Consider the following 22,534-nt stretch of genomic DNA (forward strand, 5'->3'; position numbering starts at 1 on the left):
TGTCTTGTCTGTGCTGGTTTTCTTTTTCTGGCTTTCCCCATTATATTTCAGTTTTAGTTAGCTTCGTAGGAAGCTGGACTAATTTAGAGTTTAAATAAAAAAGTTAGGCATTTTTAATTGGGGACTATCGTTTACCTAAAAATGTGGTTTTCGTTATCCAAAGCGAGATTTATATATTCTGAGCTTGGTTGGGACTGATCACCTTGAACTTTGGCCATTTGCAACTGTGTTGTCGACTCATTGGCCAAGCTCCTTTTATAGTCAGAAAAGAAAAGCAGGTGATTTCTGAAGCAATTCATCCCCCTCAGCAGCAGAATTGTTCTCTGGAGATACCTCTCTTCTTTACAGAGAACAGAAGGGAACCTAGACAGCTCATTTATAGAAGGCTTAGAGATACCTAATGTCTCTCTGTGAGCTGAAGTTCAGTTCCTGTCAGTCTGTACTGAAAAAACCAAGGGAAGGATTCAAAGATGAGGAGACTATGATGTCTCCCACAGGCATCAGGCAGGGCTGCGCAACTCACAGTCTGCAGGCAAGAGTCAGCCCAGTGGAACAATCGATCCAGCTGCAGCCGTTTTCCTGCCAGCCTGTTGCCAGAAAAAAGACCATGTGTCCTGTGACCAAAATGCCAGCACCCCTATTGAAATTCACCTTATTAATAGTTTTCCAAAGTTAGTTGTACTTAAGGAAGAAAAAATCGTGACCAGTACAGCAATATTCTTGTTCCAAAGTAGATACTTTGAATAAGTGTCCACTAATTATCATGGTAACAGAGATATCAAGCTTAGAGACATTGCACTGTAGATACTTAAATGTTTCCATCTAAATCTGGAGCTGAATCTCACTCTCTACTACATACTTGGAGATAATATTTGTATTAAATGCTATAGATGTCTATAAGAAGAAATAGGTAGTCAGCATCATTATAGTGACTCATAGTTTGGAAATAAGAGTGTTTGGAAGTGATGTAATCTCCATAATAGGAAAATGTCGCAGACCTGTCAAAAATGACGTTGATTTACATGCTGTGACCTTGTGCCAGGAATGGACTAGCTGAGTTGCCAAGAAGCTGACTGTACAGCTGACTCATCTTGTGTGAACATGTATGCATCCAGTTACATAAGGGGGCACTCAGAGGTCTGTTTTGGTCATGAGCTGGGGGCAAGCTCTATAACAGGCACTGGGGTGTTTAAGTACATGCCCCAGTCACGCAGTGGAAGATGCCTTCATTTTTCTCCCAGAACAAACAGTGATAGCAAAGGTGTGTGAAGAGGAGCAGAATATGGCATTTAATCAGACTTTTTTATTTTCTTTTTTAAAAAGAAAATATCCGCGTTCTGAGTGACAGCATATGCAGTAACCCAGCAGGAGCCATTGCCTCATGTGGAACTGAAATACAGCCAGTTACTTGCTCCTGAGAAGCCAGTAACTTCTATAAGCCCTTGCAGGAGTTTGGAGATTATGTAGTGCATGGATGAGGTACTGACTGTAAATTTACTAGTGACAATTTGCTGCAGAGAAAGTCTGTTTCACCACGCAAGGAACACAGCAGGAGAAGCACATTGGCTGTGTCCTGTATTTATGAAAGACAGCAGTTACTGGAGCCAGCTGTGTTGGGAACTGTACCCATGCATCTTTCTCCATTATGAACTGCACTGTCTTAAGTTGTGTTTAGTGAGTTGCAGCATCTACAATAGGAAATACTGACAGAGAACTTATCTGAGCCTGCTCTATGGCATAATATATATTTATATTGCAGGTAGGCAACCAGAGTTCAAATCCTTCCTCACAGGAATTGACCTCTTTGTCTCCTACATGGTGTGTGAACACAGGAGTCCCTGTTGATTGCAATAATGTTCTCATTTTCCTGTGAAAAATCAACACTTTTTTTGGTGGAGAAACAGTCATTCTATAGTCCTATATTAGAATGTACAACATTAAAACATAAAAATTAAGAAACGATCATAAAACCATGTGAAATAAGTAGATTGAGAAGCATAAGAGTTTCCACGATTAAAAAAATAATTCAAGAAATAAAAGTCTCAAGCTTAAACATGTTGAACATTTGTAAATTGATCAAATTTCAGTTGGTTGTAGCAATATTTGCTTGTCTCATTTGGCTTTCAAGTTTTTTGTAGTCTCTGCAGTATACATCGTGATCCTAACAAGAGATGGTTGCAGAGATAATGAAACAAAAACATTATTTAGATTTTGAATTTTTTTTTTAGATGAAGATATTTAAACCAGTATGTTGTCACAGAATCACAGAATGGTTGGGGTTGGAAGGGACCTTGGAAGATTTAGTCCAACCTCCCTGCTAAATCAGGTTCACCCAGAGCAGATTGCACAGAATTATGTCCAGGCAGGTTTTGAATATCTCCAGAGAAGGAGACTCCGCAACCTCTTTGAGCAGCCTGTTGCAGTGCTCTGTCACCCTCAAAGTAAAGAATTTTTTCCTCATATTTATATGAAATTTACCCTGTGTGCTCGTTGTCCCTTGTCCTGTCACCGGGCACCACCAAAAAAACTCTGGCCCCATACTCTTGACACCTGCCCTCAAGATGTTTGTATGCACTGATAAGATGCCCTCCAGGCTAAACAGGCCCAGCTCCCTCAGGATTATTCTAAAAGAATAATCTTTTAGATTATTCTCATTGGTTCTGTTGTTAGCTGAGAAATCATTTTGCTTTTGAATTTGAATCATTTTACTCAGTCTAAAGAGCTAAAATAGGTCAGAATCATAAAATAATTTAAATGGGTTGGAAGGGACCTCTGGATGTCAGCTGGCCCAACCACCTGCTCAAAGTAGAACTAACTCTGAAGCTAAATCAAGTTATTCAGTTCTGTCTGTAAGGCTCTATAATAGATGTTGTCATTGTTTCCTCAATGACAGGGAATTTATCCTTCATGAATACCAGCCTACACAGGCCATCTAAGTTTATTGCAGTGTACCTTAGGATGTACAGAAGGTATGGTGATGTCTGTTGACATTCAAAGGTAGTTCTTCCATGACTATGAAGACATATCCCTCAGTGAAATTTGCAGATGTGCCTCTCGGAAGCCAGTGAAAAGAACACAATGATGACATCAGGGCCAAAGGTCTTGGTTTTGTATCATCCTTCTGAATAGAATTCATCAGACCTCTGTTCCATGCAACAACTGCAACAGAGGATGTGTTGCAAACTATGACCAAACTGATTTCATTATACAGTAAAGGAGTGATTGATTGCATGTCAGTACTCAGAAACTCATTCAATACTCAGAAGTTTTTGAGTAAAAGTCTTAGTAAGTGGATGGATTTCCATATATATGCATCATAATGTGCCACAATTTGTTAAGCAGGAAAAACTTATCTAGGCCTGTTCTTTAAGTGTCATTTCTTAAGTCCCATTACTTCAGTAAGCACAAGGCATGAATAAAAATGTAGGATCTGGACTTTACATTAAAATAGGTCTCTTTTTGAAATAATCTTTCAGTTTGAATGCTTCAGTATGATGGCAATAATAACTTCACTCCAGGACGTATGGTAGCAAAAATATCTCCACACTTCAGGCAGTACAAGGTACTTAGCAAATGCACATAATTTTGCTAGAGTCATCAAAAAGCATATTGCATAAGAATACAATAGATTCTTTTGGAAAAAAGAAAATGTGTTTCACTTGCTGCTTGATTTAGGCTTGGGATTAGAGAAACATACCTTAATACACTCCTTAAGCAGCATGAATCCCACCTTTGTAAATGAAAAGAAGAATGTATTTGTGTCTGGCATTGACTGTGTGAAATTAGAAATTATGAGTTGTTTATGTCAAATGGTGGAATCAAATTAAACAAATCACTTTTAACTCCTTGTTGCTGGAGTCACAGAGTACCATCCATTACCAAGAACGGATACACTCTGAACCCCCTACTTAAAAGGATTAGCTACTTAGGATAATTAAGATCCTCAACATCTTGTGCAGTAATCAAGTCTGAAAGTGTGAAAATAAAAAGATGCTTACATTTTCTTTAGTTTTCAGTGGTTGGGCAGCTGAAGAGCTGAGGTTTTGGATGTCTGCTGAAAAGCTGACAAGTTGCTGCTAATTTGTATATGAAAATAAGATATTTCCAATAGACAGAAGAAAAAGAAAATACTTTTTATGAACTCACTGCATCGACTCTCATCACTTGCTGCAATAATTATAATACATTAAAATATTAGGAAGTATTTTCTTTCCAAAGCAACGTATCACAATATTTTCTAACCCGTTACTCTGCTTTCACTACCATTTTCTTAGTGCCTGTTATAGGAGTATAATGCGCCTCTCCTTGTTCAGGTAAAGTTTTATTTTCCTTCACTTTTTATTGAATGAAGTCTATGTGCATTTACTTCCCCCTGTTTAAACTACACATTTTAAGTACTTGTAGGTATTTAAAATCAATATATCTGCCCCTTGGTTTTGCTTAAAAAGACAAATATTTAAAATGCATTAAGACTTGGCTTCAGGCTCCTTTCTTTGTGTTTCTGTAAATGCTAAAGCAGAAGAAAAAAAGAACACTTAAGGCAGGGAGAGGCAGAGAATCCTCCATTGTCTGATAAATCAACCAAACAAGAATAATGAATTAAATTATGGGGAAGAATAAAATGCAAGGCAAGGCAAAGCAAACAGAATGCTACCACAAGTGCTTTTAAACCCAGATCTTAGGAAAACGAAATTAACTTTCACTTAGTTTAGGGACATAAATGAAGTGACTGTATGTACCGACTCTTTGTTTGTAATGAGGTATTTCATATGGCTGGTTTTAAAATAATTGAAAGCTTTCCCCGTGTTATCGAATGGTCCTTTCTCACGAAAGTAGAGCTATTGAAGATAATGAAACCCTTCAATGCCAGCTGGAGTTTCTTGCTGTTATTGTAAAGAGTTCAACACTAGTTGCTTAACACTAATGCATTATTTAGTTTGATACTAACTGTTGCACTAGGCAGATTAGTGTTTGAGCAGCTGGCCATATTCTAATTATCGATATTTAAGCAGTAAAATATTTGTACTTCAAGATATCACCAGGGTCTGGATGGTTCTTCCAAGAAAATGACCTCACTGTTAATTTTTGTGAAGTATACACCAGTATATTGCCCTCGGACTTCCATGACAATACAGAGATTTTGTCTCAACAGCGGTTGATTGTGTGGGTATGCATAATGTGCATTAGTATTTAGGGATTTAATTAGTAAAGCTGGCCCCAAGCACAGGAATCTTCAACTAGATCACCTCTTTAGAAATGTACTAGTAGATATTGCATAATTTGCTTTTGCACATAGGCTACAGCTGACTCAGATGCCTTTATCCTATGGACTTCCACAGCATCCTGCCTGGGGAGATGGGTAATGCTGTTGGCTTTAATTCCTATGGGAAATTATTCCATAGTTAAAAGAATATCCTATCTGAAGCATCTGTGTGATTCCTACTCCTCCCTGACTTTATCTTACGTAGGCTTAATATAGTTCTGGGAAAAATCTCTTTGCCTTTTTGGAGAGAATGAAAAGGGGAACAGCTGACTCTTGTACTGTAGAAACTGACTACAGGACTCTGAGTGTGCTTTGTGTCCGTATGTAAAGTGCTGACAATACTTAGAATGTTACTGGTGGGAGTCATGAAAAACATCAACCACAAATAATACAATTTGGTAGAGCAGATGGTGTGCAACTTCTCAAATAGTCTGCAATTGATTAGTGAGACGAGTAATAAAGTTTTAAAATTACATTTACAATATTGGTAACCTCAGTGGCATCTCCCCTGCAAATGAGACAATATGGGAGAGTCGTTTCAAGGGCACAGTTTACTGCATTTTTTTGCATGTTTTCAAAAGCAGAACAGAAAACCATTACTTGTTGCCTTTCACTTGATTCCAACTCTCCATGTCTCTCAGGGTAGGTGGTGAAAGCTCTTGGTGTGAGAGACTTAGGGCAAGTTTGTCCAACTATTAGTCCCAGAAATGTAGTTGGAATTGATTCAAAGTCTGCCAGGAAATCAAACAATCACAGGCCAAATCAGAACTACCCACTGTGGTGCCAGAGCTCAGACATCACAGAAGACTGATTTTGCTTAACAGGCACCCACTGATGTCTGCTAAAGGCAGAATGTCCAGAACATTCGTCAGACTAGTTCTAACACTTTGTACAGTTGATCGATTTATTGCTTCATTTTAAAATTTACATGGTGTGGGCTGTTTGGAAGCCCTCGGTGTGACCTGAATCATACTCCAGAACACCTTCAATAATTGTGAAAGTGTATTTAATTTAATTTATGCATTTAAAAGAAGTTTTCTTTTTATTCTTAAATTTAGTAACTGATAGAAATTTAAGTTTGATTTCTTTTGAACTTGCATTAAAGGATCAAATAGAAATATAATTGCAAATTACCTGGTTCATGAGAGCAATCCAAAGATAGACCATCATTAGGTGGAATGAGGACCTGCGGTCAGACTGTAGACACACATATTGCGTTACAAAATTATTTATCAAGACTTAACTCACATGCATTGAAAAAATTAACTGGCCAACTAATAAGTAAACTCTTGACTGATTTTTCATTCTTCAGGAAAAAATAAGTTTTCAAACCCAGCATCTTTATGTACCTTCAGTAATACTGTCTGCCTAGTACACATTTTCTGTATTTCTAATTACTTCTTGAGTATTACCACAACCTATAAAGTTAATTATTTTAACAAAAAATACAGTACTTCATATGTATGCATACATATATAGTATCACTAAGCTTGTCAATGGCAATGTCTGTTGTGAGGCAGTCTCAATAATAGAGGGATAAAATGGCAAGTTTTTTGCCATTCAGTTCTTCCTCTTCTTTCCCCAAGCTGTATCACTAGGTCATATTAAGTTAAAGTTCTGTCTTATATGCTTACACCATGCTACCTCGAGCAACCATACGATTCCTACTGTGAGTAAAAAGGTACTGAGGCACTATAGTTTAGCAAGACACTTCTCCATCAGCTATGGGCTTATAACTGTTCATGAGCACTCTCTTATCCTGCCTAAGTTCTGAATAAAACATTTATCATGTGATCCAGGGGAGGTTAAGCTATCAGCAGGGAATCCTCATGCTCATGGTGAAGGTGGTTTAAACTAACGAGTGTCCTCTGTAAATTGGGTCAGTTTTCCTCCACATACCTCTTTTTAAGCTGTATTTTTAATTAGCCTGGTTTTTTTAAGGTGGTCATAAAACCAGTTGCATAAACACTACAGACAGGGAAGGAAAATGGACTATTTGAATGAGTAGCTAGAGTTGGAGGGAAAGAAACCAAGAAAAGGGTATCTGACACTAATATTATAATATAAATTTAAGATGTCCCATGTATGCATCTGATGAATAATGAGTTGTTAAACACCAGTTCCTTTTGCTCCTATGACCATAAACTGAATTTAAAAGTATTCATAGTAGTCTAGACCAAAGATCCTACTCAACAGGTATTCTGCTCTTGTCAGTGGCCAAAAGGAAATCAAATGGAACTTAATAATAGGGCAAGAGTCTAATGGTTCTTCTGCAGATTATTGTCCCGGCTTCAGACAATGTCTGTTTAATGAAAATTCCTGAGCCTGATGTGATTTCGTTTTGTTTATTCACTTCTGGTGTGTTAATCTTTACAATAATATCCAGTGTCCCGTCGGGGTGACATAATTTTTTGGGCATTTGAAACACCCTGGGCTATGGAGTTCCAGAGTTTTAAGTTCTTGTTCTATGAGGAACCACACTTCTTAATTTGTTTTGAAGGCAGTTCTTTTACCTTTATTTGAATACAAATTCTTACATTGGGGACACAGAAAACAGTCAAGCTCTGTTCACCCTACCTGTATGCACGTGATTTTATACATGTTTAAGCTGGTTCTTTTTTCTTGTAGACTCATTAATTTTATACTGCGGATTTAGAAACTGCGTGTTAAGGCAAAGCAACATCCTGATATGGCATGCTATGATGCATATCAGGAAATTCCAGTTTTGGAACTTGATGGATCATTGTACATATGTACAAACCCACCCTATGGCTTTTGCATGGGATGTGAGAGAGAAGGGAGTAGCAGGTGCACCTCTGCATCTCTTCCCACTGTGGAGTTAGAGATAGGATGGGTCTGTATCTTGACTCTGGAACAGGGAAAGACTCCAAGATTATTTACCCTCAATATAACCTACTCATCTAAATTATTGTCCAGATTTGTTAAAGATACACAGAAAGCTAAATAATAATAGAATGTGATGTAATGATAGGGTACCTAGTGACATTTTCAATGTGTCTATAACCATAGTGAGTGTTTTTTGTTTGGGTTTTTTTTTAGTTTTTCATTAAATTCAGGTTTTGGATACTTAGATAGCTTTGAAAATCTGGCTGTGAGTGAATAATGTAGGAAGCTACCATTCAGCCTACAAGCAGCTATTGTGAGACTTGGAGCTTACAAGAGGCAAATTTCCTTGTTATAGAAAACCAGAATGAGATACTGTTGAACTCAGTTTGTATGGGATGTTGTGTGTGGGAAAATGAGTAACGGTAGAGGTAATCCGGCTTAGAGATGATCCCAAACTTAAATCCTTCAATATAAACATCTTCAAACATTGGGGCTTCCTAGGTCTAGATATGGACAAAAATACTGTGGCTCAGGCCTGTCTTTAAATTACATAGTAATTGTTAATATAATTTTTGGAAAGGCTTATAGCTGTATTATACAAAGAATGTGTCCTACAGAAAGAAAGTTTGTTTTAAATGGCATAATGTGAGAAACAAAATCTTTGTGATTTAATTGAAACTGCCTATATTCCACGTAAGAGCAGGAAACAGTAAGATTTGCCTTGTTAGGAAGTGTTTGTTGAATGAAGTTTAAATGTCAGCTGAAGGTTTTGGTGTTTATTTTAATCATATTGCTTGAATAGGTGATTATTAAAAAGTTTTTTCTCAGAGGTGTCATGAATACCATGAATTTCATAACCAAACAAATTTTTGTGGGTTTTTTTCCCTTTTTTATACCACCATGTGGCAGCTAAAGAGACAGAGAGGTTTTCATTTAATTGTTTTAAGATGCCTGTGACAGAACAAATAGTTTTTCCAGCGAAAAGAGGAGTACAGAGAGACTTGCAATGCATTAGCCCATCAATGCAGCATTTTAACAATAGTTGAAGGTAAATTGTGTTTCCCCCACTTTGCCCTTGTTAAATTACCATGAGTAAAATAGCACTTGTTACTGTGTTATTATTTCTTGTCCTATCATTAGCTTCAGATTGCAAATGTTGGACCTCATGATTCATTCATATAATGTTCATGAACCAATATATGAAGAAATAAATAAGTGTTAAGGTCTGACTGAGCATATTTTGCTTCTCTGTAATACACTGAAGTATCCCTTCCCTAACTGGTCTTCAGTCATACTGTAAATACCATGTGGATCGCTTCATGCTAATCAAGTCTTCAAAACTGAAGGAACTAGTAGTAAATAACACTGCTTTATTTATTCACTTGGATTTTGCCCATATTTCAGTCTTTCCTTCATCTTTTTCAGCAACTGAGTCTTAGCAGAAAAAGTGTTGATGGAAAATTGCATATAATAGATCTCTCTGTAGACATGAAAAAGAATGTTGGTCCAACATAAGCTTGAGAGAGCAGAGGACACTTCATTGCATTCTATCTCAACTCTTTGTTTAAAAGTTCTTGGTCTGGAAATACAGGCAGGTCATGCTGTATTTCTTCTGCTAGAGTGGTGGGTTGGAATCAGTACTGTGTTGTATTAGTTCCACAAAAGTGTATCAGGGGTTACATACAGTAGAAAGAGCAGGAACATTTCTGCAGGAAGTCTTTGACTTCCACACATCTGTGGGCACTTTGGAGATGATAGTTTGTTCTACTTTATGGAAGGCATCATAAATTTCACGATTTATCATTGCTACTTTTGCATTCGCCACAGTACAGCTTCACCATCCAATACAATGAGATAAATGTTTTTTCCTGGATGGTGTGTTTATTTGACCCAGGATTTATACAGAGCTCCCCAAAATCATACTAAAACTTTACAGTAGAAACAATCAAGCTTGTAGATACTGTGACATGCACTTTATGTGTCCTGAGCAGATTATGCCCTGTGTTCTGATATTAAATACAAAATCTTTTCCCCTTGCTGGAGTCTATTTTTAGAGCAGTAATGCTGCAAGACACATGATCCAGAAAGGAAATTACTTAATTTTGCTATATTTTCTTCTTTGTATTAGTCTAAGACCATCAAAGACATGTTCAGGACCATTCTTTAACTATAGTTAGTATGGTCATTTGTGTCTTGATCTTGCTGGGTTCTAAACTTTCTGGCCCGATCCATTAGCTACCCTTAACTATTGAAATCAACATGACTGTTCATATGCCTAAGTGCTTTGTTGAATCAGGGCCAGAGTGTTCAGAAGCTTGTAAGATCAATCCCCCCCGCCCCACTGTGAGAAGCAAAACAAAAAACATATGGCCAGTCAGAAAAAATCATTGTGGTTTGCTATATGAAATATCAGATCTAACAAAATATAATGAATCTAAAGGTTTAGCTGCACAAAGAACAAGTTGTTTCAATAATTTTCTTACTGAATAGTTTCACAGATATTTCAGACTCCTCGTGGTATTCTGCTTGAAGGAATGTTAGCTTTGAATGAAGACAGCAGGTTTTCATATAGCTAATTATCTTCCAAGCTTTGATAACAACTCATTTCGACATACAGTTAGCATACTAATTATGTGTATGTATTTTGGAGGAAGTCAGTTTGCTGAGGTATCTTGACAAAAAATACAGAACACCTTTTTTTTTTACTGAAATATGCATTTCACAGCTGCTAGTTATTTATATAAATTAATACTTTAATTTAAAGCTGGCAGGTAAAGGCATATAAGTATGTCTTATTTTATAATATTTTCTTTTTTACCTTTTATTCTAATGGGAAAATCTGTCAGACACTGGATATTAATTACTTTAAATCCTGTCATGATGCAGAAATCAACTTGATGTTGCTGTGTTTATTGATGCCAGACATTTTTATTGTAATTGCACCTTAATTTGAGGTGCTGTTGTTGAACGTATCTGCTATGAAATCTTGTTTTCCAGCAAATCCCTTTCTAATAAGTTTTTGTAATTTGGTGCCTGCATATTAGTGCTGTCACAGCTGGTATTAATTGGCATTTTTGTACCAAATGGTAGAGACATACATCAGAATAATTTACAAGAGCTGAAATACTTTTACGACATACACCGTTATCATTATCACCACTTGACGGGGTGGAACAGAGGTAAGGAGCCATGAAGTGCTTTGCCTAAAGACCTCCAGCAAACCAGCTGCAGTTCTCAAAACAGTCTGCTGCAATCTTCTTGCTGTGGATCACAGGAATATAAAGACATAAATACCTCTTAAATCTGTTTACCTGGTCTCCTGGAGTGACAGTGTGTCCATATTGGTGGTGTTGGGCTGCATGAACAAATTTCACTGCTGTTATGCCCATGCTATGCCAGTTTTTTAGCTCGTGACTGTGAAGTTGGCACCCTCCTGTACAGTAATTGCAATATAAAGCAAATAAAGTATTTGAGGCCGAAAAAGTAGCTGTTTGCAGTAGCATGGTAAAAAAAAAGAAACCACATTAGAAGAAATTATTCATATGGCTGGCAGTAAGGTATATGTACAAAACAGAAATGTGGAAAGTGTTGGCAAAGATGAGGGAAAGAGATCATGTTTAAAATTTAGTTTATTTTCAATAGAACCATTTAAACCAGAAATTCCATCTAGGAAAAGTTGCAGTTACCTGGAATTGTGTTGGGTTATTTTTCTGAATGATTCTCAGAGCTTTAAATTCTGGGAGATTATAAGATTTAGCAAGTGTAGAATGTAGGCCTAGGGTATTCCTAGTAACCATCGTGCAGCCATGGCTTAGGCTTTGTTCCAGTACTTGGTACTTATCAATTTAAGATGCTTAAATTGTGCATAATAACCTGAACTTTTCCAAGTGGCGAACAGATGTATTAGGCATTGGCATTAACAGGATTTTGAGCTATTTTTACAGCTTGAGGCTACAGAATAAATGCACATTTTCCACCCACAAAAATTTTAAATGTATTGTTTTATTTTTATTAAAATGGAACTAAAGAGTTTAAATTTGTGAGGGGAAGAAAACAGAAAATTTGGTGAAGAATATCTTTCTAAACACAATTGATAGAGAGTTTTGTGGAGATTCTTGTGAAAATAAAGACAGTTTTGGTCAAATTAAAAAAAACCACATGCATTAGAGCATCCCCTGATCCATACGTTTCTAATTAGGATTTAAGATTTCTGTCCAACAAAGTTAGCTGCATGTCTTTGTTGAGCAAAAGAGGTAAGTGCGTGTGATGTTTGTATAGAAATGTTTTCTTAAGCCTAGGAACTCATTTTATACTTTAGAAAATTTACTTTAAAAATCACAATCAAAGTAATTAGCAGCAACTATTAATCTGAAAAGATGAGTTTTGTGCAACTGTCTTATAGATCTAAAAATCTTTAGCTTGGGCAGCTGGAGATCATTTCCATGTCATTATCATTAAGAGATTTTCAAAGTAATTGTCCTGGATTGTCTTTTTTTTTTTTTTCCACTTTACATAAATTTAAAATAAAAGTAATTATTTGAATAAGCTATCTGCTGTTCTTACTTAAGTCTGTTGACTAATTTCACAAGCTTAGAGCTGCTCAGATGAGTGCTTGTACTTATAATGTACTTCAAGTTCAGTGTTTCTATACAAATATTTTGAGTTCTGGAAAATACAAATGCTTGCTGTTTGTGCAAGCATCACTTTTTTAATGTCAAATGATAGACTTTCAAACCATGAGAACAGTGAAGTTACCAAGCTTTATAAAGACTGCTAATTGGAAGTATAGAATCAAGAAAACTCCAAACTAGTAAGAAGGAGATTGATTATATACAAAAAGGCCTTATACTGTGACATCTGAAATATCAGGGAAGCAGACTGAAGGAGTCTGGCAGTTTCTTGTCAGTGTTATGTACCTATTCTAGAAGGGATAGCAGAGCTTCCTCGTAAAACTGTCCAAAATAAGTCCTGTTAGGTAATGAATATTCTGTTAATATTAACTCCTCAAATGACTTTTCAGAAAAAGATGTGGCTGTTTGCTCAATGTATTAATTTTAGCTGGACTTAATTTGGTGGCAGTGGCTGGCATTCATCTAGACTGCAGCTTGAATGGCTTTTCCAGTACCTATCCCTGAGTTTGTAATGGACAACTAAAACAAAAAATCTAAGTAAAATTATAGTAGTGATCTCACTAGGAGTGTATTGCTGAAAGGAAGGCTGAGAGAAGCTTTTCTTTTGTGTGTGTTGTAAATACAAAATCAGCTATATAGTGTTTCATAAAACTTGAGAGCCATGAGCTGTATGAGCACCTTTAAAAAACAAGTGCATATTTTCATCATTTTTTTAAATTCTCTCATTTTGGCCTTTTAGATACTTCCATGCATTTTGTCTCCTTTTCCTTTTAAAAATATTAAAGATAATTTCTAAAACAATTTTGTCATTTAATATGCATACTACATGCATGCACATACATTTTCAATTTTTCAGGCTTCCTGTGTATCTTCAAGTTTTTTAGATAACAGACATTATAAAGCTGGAAGTGAGAATCAAAGGAGTTTTAATCTTGAAAGTAAAAGTTCAGGGAAGTCATAAAGCCCTGCTCTAATGAAATTTTTTGGATAAACTTAGCACCAGTTAAGCATCAGCTCCAGCTGTCATGATGCCTTCCAGTTTATAACAGCTGATATATATGTATGCAAAAACCTTTTTCAGATAACTTTTAATTGCATACTCACTGAAAAGAAAAAAAAAGTCTTCTATTTTCAGTATAGGTTGTTATCAGAATACTAGATGTGAGCACTATCAAATCTAAGATCTGTTTGTTCAAATAAAATTCTGAAATTGTTTATTGAAAACTTTCATCCTACATTTACAGTACAAATTACAGATTTACAGTTGATAGGCTTTTTTTGATGTATTTCTGATTTTCTGTCTCAAATAGAGAAGTTATCAGAAACCACAGCTGTTTACAAATGGTCAACTAAGGGTTTGCTAATGCAGGAAAGGAAAAGTAGAAAGGAAGAAAAGAGCCACCTGAGGTCAGAAGCTCACATAATGAATGGAGATGGACCTGCTACGTAATCAAACAGAATTCTGCTGTGGCAGTAGCTGAAAAATAACAAATATTTTTTCCTGTCCCTGACAGTGTTCAAGGCCAGGTGGGATGGGGTCATTGAGCAACCTGGTCTAGTGGGAGGTGTCCCTGCACGTGGCAGGGGAGTTGGAAATAGATGATCCTTAAAGTCCCTTCCAACCCAAACAGTTATATGATTCTATGATTCTATCTTGAATTACTTTTCGGAACAGAAGCCTAGTAAATTTCTGCAGCAATATATCTGAATGCTGAGCTGTTGTAAGGTCTTGAGGCTTGGAATTTGTCTTTCCGCAGTTACCCGTGTAGTTATATTCAGTAACCTACTTCAGATATGTGTTTTATCCTGTTCTTGATCGATGGGTAATTACAGGGCTTGGATAAATCTCTACCAAAAAGAGAGTGATTTATTTATAGATTGCAAGTCAAAATTATTACAAATGAAAATAGCCATTTTGTAGCTTTGCAAAGAGCAGGCCACCCATGCAGGTAGTTTAAAATAATCATAGAACCATAGAATGGTTAGGGTCAGAAGGGACCTTAAGGATCATCTAGAAGGTGATGGACAATAGTTGAGTGAACTGGAAGAGATAAAATCAGGTGAAACCAACTTGGAAATGCACTGTGAGTTTGTGCCTCCATCCAATAGACACATCAAGTGGGAAGGCCCAGCAATAAAGAGAAAAGAAAAGCACATCCATTTCTTTATTTATTTTAAGTGGGAGGGAACAATCACAAAGCAGGACATTATTTTTTATAGATTTCTTTTTGAAAGAAATACTGTTTCTAAAGAAATCACACACATAATTAACATACCTGTTGTTATGAAGACAGCTACTACAAAAATCTATTTCAGTGAGCCATTTCAGCTAGTTTCATACACTAGTTATTTTCTCTGTAGTTTACAATCTTTCCCTTCTGCATCCAAATCACTCATAGCAGTCTAATGCCAGATCAGCCCTTAAGGCGTCAAAGATATTTGTTTTCCCTCCTGAAACCCACAATCAGGCACTTGGCATTAGTGGCTATGTCATACCAAGCTAATTAATAACAGACATAATTTTGCATCCCCTGTATAAAGATAGAGAATGAAATCCAGAAAAATGTCAGAAACTATTTGCACTACCTAATGAGTTTTTCTTCTTTTGTTAAATTCTTTATTGCTCTTTGTTTTGCTTCCTTATTCAAGCATTATTAGACAAAAAGCTAGAAGAGCTGGAAGTAAGTTGAAAGCTTAACCTATTGATACTGCAGCAAGTTTTGGCATTGATTTAAATGGGAGTAAACTCAAACCTTCGGTATTAGTCCTAAGAGTCAAGACTAGAATTTTATTTTGACAGATACTGAACAAGTTTTATGGTGTATTCTGAAAGGTGAAAACTCAGGGATTTACAGGCATTTTTGCATATCTTCAGGCACAGATTTTTCAAGCAGTGCCAGGCAGGAGTATTGCAATGCTCTAACAATATAGAGTCAGGCAGTTGTCACAAAGTCATTCCCATTATTTGCAGGATGATTAGAAGTAGTAGCATTGAGATTATTCTTTTAATGCTCAGTTTAAATTCTTGATTTTTAAAGAAAATGTAAGCAGTATATGCTAACATATCTGAAAATGCCATTTCACTGTTTTTAAATTTATCTCCATTAGCTGATACAAAGTTTAAATTACTTTGGTATATAATATTTTCTCCATTATATAAAGGTTTCTTAGGTACAGGTGAGGATGTACCATACTTACAACTCCTTCTATATTCATCCAGGGAAGCTAGAAAAGTTGCAATGGTGAAAGCATATTTATAATATATGTCTTTTCCTCTCTTTTTATATCATTTAGATATCAGCATGAATCAATTCCAAGTCCACTGGTTACTGGAGTCCTGTGCACACAATGATACCAAAGGACTCAGGAAAGTAACAGAGCTGACTTATGTAAGTCTCCATTCAGCCTCTGCTTGACTCTGAATAGCTTCTAAGCAGCATGAGAAAGGATGGTTCTGTATCATAACACAGTATGCTTAATACCTTGCTTCACAGATAAGTAAGGATCTTTCTTTTTTGTGTTCCTCCTTGGCAAAAGATAAAAATTGTGCATCTAGACTGTTTTGGGTTGTCTGGTTTTTTAAATCCACACAAGGCTAAAATTTTTTGTTGTTGTTGTTATTCAGAAAATGAGACCTGGCAAACTTCTTAACTAAGTACTTATGCATTTCTACAGCAATAAACATGGAGCTTTATCTGAAATTAGTAATGTAGGACTCTAGCACAATGCAAATACTGAACAGTAATAATAATAATTGATAAACTAGGTTTTCTTTTAGAGATGCAGGTGAGTTTCACAACCCTGGGGAGAATAATAGATATAAGAAAAAAAAGGACTGTAGGTGAGAAATATTAGACATTAAATCTGGAAGTCAGGCAGATATCAGATAAGAAGAAAAGCTCCATGTAAGTACATGTCAGCCCAAATATATATTGCATGGCAGTTCTTCGTTCTCAATTTGTTGGCAATCTAGTGTTATGTGTTTCTGTAACACATTATTTGAACAACATAATAATGTGATTGGTGCATCACAGTTGATTTAGTGGGTTATGGAGAGTGGACAAAATCACAGTTCACCTTTCCTTCTTACCCTGATCTATCCTACCACATCAGTTATGGGGAGTTAATGACATGTAAAAGTAGAGTAAATCAAAAGACATAATTTCTCACGCAGGGTGCTGTTAGCTCATAATACTTAATGCTTCATGGGGTTAGCATAGCAGATATTAGAGGTGGATTTAAAAAATGATGTAATGTTATGATGTTCATTCCCAGTATTTCGAGATATGCACATTGAAGATAAGAAAAAGTTAACATTTAAGAAGTTTATTTCCACTAGAGGTCAGGAAAGACTGTTCATACATCTGTCCAAATGCATTGTGGGATTAATTAATTTATTTCCTTTCAATCATTTTGTGATTTCATCCAAACTACTTTGGGAAGCTGTTTCTTTTGAGGAAAAAATAATTGAAAGCAAACAGAAGAGGGTGGATACTACAAAAGGTTTAGTACTGGGTATGTATAGGTCAAGGAGGGTAAAGCCCTTAAGCTTTCAGTGTTGAGCGTTTAGGCCTTGCCACAATAAATAAAAATAGCCCTGTCACAATTTTAAGGAGACATGAAGGCTGTTGGAGTACTCTCCTGGCAGGAGGAAGGCAGGGAGTCAAGTCCATTCTCAGCCTGATCCCTATGTCCCATCAAAAATGACCTTCCAGGTGAAGGTTAGATGCAAATCCAGTTTGTAATTAGAAAAAAACAGGGACTTATGCAGAAGAGCACGGGAAATTAGTCATTCTGAAGGGAATTAAAGACTTAAAAGGTAGTGAAAGTCTTTTGACCTTAGCCAGTAAGGTATTATTGGACATTTTCCCAGGAAAAAATCCAACCAAAGCAGCATTTTTTTTTTTCTCGTATATGATTTGTGCTAAAGCTTTCAGACTGTGATTTTCAAAAGTACTTCAAGCAACCATAAGAATTTGTCAGGACACTTACACTTTGTGTAGAGTTTTCTCCTCCGCTCATTGTCCTTAAACGGAGACTTGTGGTTTGTAGTTTAGCTCTGGAGCTTTTCTTCCTGATAAGAATATAGAAGTAGTTAATGTACTGAAGTGGAAAAAAATGCATCCATAATGCCATGCTGAACTTTGAATGTGCTTTTAAAAAGTTAAACATAGATGAAGCCTGTCATTTACAGCAACTTAACTTACATTTATTTAATTCAATTAGCATTTATATCTCACATTGCTACCCCCACTGCCATCACTCAGAGAGTGTTCTAAATATTAGAAGCCAGTTGCTTTGATGCAGCATGGCAAAGGAGCTGTGTAGAATTGAAGGACATATTCGAATACCATGCTAATATACTTTACTACTGAAAATAATCATAACATTGACAATGTTTGCTTTCTTCTCTAAGTAAAAACCACGTTGGCATGTGTTAAGCATACCAGGAAAATGTTATTTTAGAGAAAAGTTTTCATCTTTTGCCAATCTTATTCCTCAATTTCTTCTTTTTTTTTTTTTTTTCCCCCTAGAGATCTATTTCCAGCATGTGATTTTTTTGTTTTTCTTATTGTAGGAAAACTACATTATTCTGAAGGACCTGTCATTTTCATGCAAATACAAAGTAACTGTTCTGCCTGCAAAATCTAAAGGGCGTTTTAAGGCTGAGAGCACTTTCTTTGTTACCCCCCCTTGCTCTGCATTTAAAGAAAAGAAGCACAAGCACATTAATTGTCCTACTGAAGGAGGTAAGGCATAATATGGAGAACTAGTCAAATAGTTCCAAATGCATTTATAATCACCAAAAGAGAGTCTTTAAAAGCAATTCTAAAACAGGAAATGAAAGATTCAGAACAAATAGAAATATAACCAATGCTTATGTGAAAAATCAACTGAAATACAGAGTAGTATTGATTTGGGCTAGTATATTATTGTTTTGTCAATTTAGTGTAATTTTATTGGATATTTTAATAAATATTTGATGACATGTTATGACACAGTTTTTATTTTTTGTAAGGAATAACAGTTTCGCAGTTATATGTATTGTAATGATGGATGATAATTGTAAACATAATTATATCATTTCAATATTTTGGTGCCGATATAAGCTGCTTTTTCAGTTTGTTTTTGTTAAGGTTAATTCTGCTCTCAAATAACAAATACAGGCATTCATACCTTTTATGACATTATCACAATGTATAGCTAGAGGGTTATGGAAATTGCAGAATTATGGAGATATTGGTTGGAGAGGACTTCTGGGGTCAGCTAGCCCTAGGTCAGGTCAGCTATGGCTATGCACTGCCAAGACTGGATACCTTTCTCTTTGGTTAGAGGGTAGCCCCATTATGTTGAGCCCCTACTGTTCCCAAGGGTACCCCCATGCTCCGTGAGTCACCCAGAGTCCTGCTGGCCACCACTGCCATTTCCTTACCACCCCTCCTGACAGTTTCCAGCAGTACAACCTTCCTGGGCAACTACAACTCAGGTATATCTTTCCCATAGTCAGAGTGCTGCTATTAACTTGTACTACAGTTTTAGAGCATGAATTTTACTTTTTGGTTGAATTATGGAATTCTGTGCTATCCTGTGGGTTTTCTTGTTGTCCCAAAACTCAGTTGGAGCTCAGGTATTCTGAAATATGAGGAGCAGGAGGATGGCTGCCTGTGAATAAGGCACTTAGATCTTTACATGCCATAGGCTTTCCGTGCTGTACCTGCAGCTGATAGCATTTGATATGAAGTTTGAATTCGACCCAAAATGACAGTGGAATTTATCAGAGATAGGCTTTGGTTAACACTGAAAATGTGATGCCAGAAAGCTCACTGGATCCTGTGATTAGAAACACCAAAAAGACATCTCTGGCTGACCTTGATTTGTGAAATTAAGTGAATGTTATTGAAGATTATCTCTCAAAGTTTAGCTTATCTTTTTTGCTTTCCAAATTTGTAGTGCCAGTTCTACCCAAAGTGTTGGCCAAACCCGAGAATCTATCTGCATCTTTCGTTGTTCAGGAAGGTAACATCACTGGTCATTTTTCCTGGAAGATATCTAAGGCAGACCTTCACCAGCCCATGACAGGGTTTCAAGTCACTTGGGCAGAAGTGACTACAGAAAGCCGGCAGAACAGTTTACCCAACAGCATCATTTCGCAGTCACAGATACTGCCAGCAGTAAGTTGTTTGTTACCTTTTGCTAGTGGCTTCATAAGTGTGTGTGTGTGTATGTGGATCATTTTTAGTGTTTAGTGGTGACACAGATGTCAAACACTCTGGCTCTACAAGGAAGTTGGAGCAGGAAGTGCTTAATTTTTCCTCCTTGGTGGAGATACAAAGTATAGCTACTCTTCTTGATGACAAGTCAAACATTTTGGTGTGCCCAATTTTCAAATTGGCAATTGTCGTCTGACAAGTGCCTCTAAGGAGGAAGAGATCATCTGTGTAGCAATAGATAGTTTTTATTTTCTTTTCATGATCAAGCTGTTCAACTTGGTCAGTTTTACTAATTATTTGGTGTCCTTGTTGATGAATTTAAAAGAATTTTCTCTTCCTTTGAGTCACTCATTACTCTAAGAAAAATAAAAACCACTTCCCCCTCTGCCAATATGCACCATTATCTGATGGACAAATAATTTTAAGAAGTAGATTTCACTGTTTTTTGACAGTGTGAGCATTAACAATTTTAATTCTTCCCCCTATTTTCTTCAAGATGGCCTTTGCTATTTAAGTTCCTCCTCTGGCAGAGGCAGGTGAAGAGACCTTCATTCAAACTCTACTGCCAGCTCTGCCAGAGTAAACAGACCACGAGATGTTAATTTTCACTTTGGTTTTCATCTTTGTTTTTTAGGAGCAGGTGTATGTTTTATTTAGACTTTCTATTCCTTTTCGTAGGCTTTTGATTCAGTTAGATCCGAAATATATATGAAGTTTTATTTAAAACATTCCTTTTCATTGTGTTGGGTTTCAGGTTTTTGTCTGTTTTCCTCTAGTTTCACTACTGAAGAGCCTGGAGATTCCTTTAATTATCTATCACTATGTCTATCTGTCTATTTATGGCACACGGTTAACTTGCAGAAAACTGTTTTGAATTGAAACAGTATTTTCTACCTCTCAGAAAGCACCAACATGTAGGGTATTTTATGGTGATGGTCATTCATTCTGACTGAAAATGTAGCATTTACACAACCAGGACTGAAATGCACAGGTGTTGACTGCTGGAGGAGCACCTGAATGAGCAGAGTGTGTGTATGAGTGCAATGTATGCACTCTTCTCTCTTTTTCTTACCCGTTCAGTATTTATACGAGGTGGAACAGGCTTCAACAAGGTCTATTAATGGCAGTCCCCTCTCAGAATACATGCTAATTTGCCGGTAAAACTACACATTTTCCCTCACTTTTTCTCTCTGTCCTTTCCCCTTTACTTTCTGCTCTGGCAGTAACAGCAAATTATCAGTTATTCCCACGGCTCACTTTGGTTTCCCCACATGGTGCAGGTACAGTGCCAACCAGAATAACTTGTCCTGCAAATTCCTGGCCAGCCCAGCCTGGCAGGTCACAGGAGCACACTGTGCCCACACTGTCTGGCTTCACTGCTCCAACTGTCCCCTTCCTGGGACTGGGCCTTTTCAGCTTGGAATAAGATGAGTGATTTCTAACAGCTCACTACAGGTGATGTTTTGATTTATAGTTTAGATTTTGATTTAGATGAATAGCTTCTGATTCTGTAATACCTGTCAGTCTTTAGCCATCTGAGACATTCTATGAAATTATTCTGAAATTTTGCACAGGTCTAAGTGACCATGAAAGGTATGCAGTAGTGAAAAGTGAGTCCATCATGCCAGAAATGGCCTTAAAAAGACAAATTCTTGCGGTGTAATTGGGAGAAATCTGAAATCAGTGTGATCACTCTTTTTTTCACTAGCCACAGAAGGGGCTCCAGGCCAGCCACTAATTAAATTACCAATTAGTAGAATTCATATGCAGATCCAAAATAAAAACAAGTTTATGTAATGAACATGTTTGTTACAAAGAATGTTTAGAAGTTACATTCTTATTCATCTTTTAGTGGTGAGCACACTGTCCACTTTCCACAACAATCTCTGGAACAATTTGGACCTTCTAGACATGAAACTATAATATTATGGTGAAAGAGTCTGTTCAAAGTGAATGGCAAGCAAAAAATTCAGAACAAACCCTCTCAACAACGTGATACATATGTTAAATCCTATTAACAGAATTCTAAGAAAGTGATTTGTGGGTGCTGAGAGTGATAGAACCTGTTTAAACCACTGATGTGTGTGAGTAGAGCAACCATGTTTTATTTTTAGATGCTCTGAGAATTAAAGCGATTTATTTAATTTTAGGATCATTATGTACTCACTGTGCCCAATCTGAGGCCATCGATGCTGTACCGCTTGGAAGTTCAAGTGCTGACGACTGGTGGGGAAGGGCCAGCTACGATTAAATCGTTCCGAACACCTGACCTTCCTCCCTTCTCACCCCACAGTAAGTACTACACTGTTCTGACATGTGGTGACGTTGCAAAAACTTCAATCCTCCACATGTAAACAGATTTTCAAGTCTTAGAGTCTTTATTGATTCCAGTAGCATTCCATAAACTTAAGATGTGGGGAAAATACTGGCTTTTTTTTGCCCCACAACTATTCATCAGCAATGATGGAAGCAAATGTAGTCTTTCTCTCACTCAGTTTCTGTGGTCTGACCATTTGCCATTCATTCAGCCACAGCTCGTTCACAGAATCCCAGGGCAGGTGTTTGAATGGGTTGCCGTGGTC

The 22,534-nt window shown here is 36.7% G+C and overlaps 1 protein-coding gene across 3 annotated transcripts in view; it reads left to right on the forward strand.

The window, feature by feature from the left end:
* Positions 1-22,534, forward strand: part of ANOS1 (anosmin 1) — a 133,173-nt gene that overhangs the window by 105,670 nt on the left and 4,969 nt on the right. For 2 of the 3 annotated variants that reach the window (XM_051794935.1, XM_051794937.1), the window contains 4 exons: positions 16,036-16,130; positions 18,320-18,491; positions 19,693-19,913; positions 22,103-22,244. In XM_051794935.1, the coding sequence (XP_051650895.1) occupies positions 16,036-16,130; positions 18,320-18,491; positions 19,693-19,913; positions 22,103-22,244 (630 nt within the window). The remainder of the gene's footprint in view (positions 1-16,035; positions 16,131-18,319; positions 18,492-19,692; positions 19,914-22,102; positions 22,245-22,534) is intronic. The other variant, XM_051794936.1, reaches the window with a different exon arrangement.

This window comes from Manacus candei, unplaced genomic scaffold (genome assembly GCF_025592945.1).
Source record: "Manacus candei isolate 608988 ecotype Guabito, Panama unplaced genomic scaffold, ASM2559294v1 h1tg000041l, whole genome shotgun sequence".
Classification (NCBI taxonomy): domain Eukaryota; kingdom Metazoa; phylum Chordata; class Aves; order Passeriformes; family Pipridae; genus Manacus; species Manacus candei.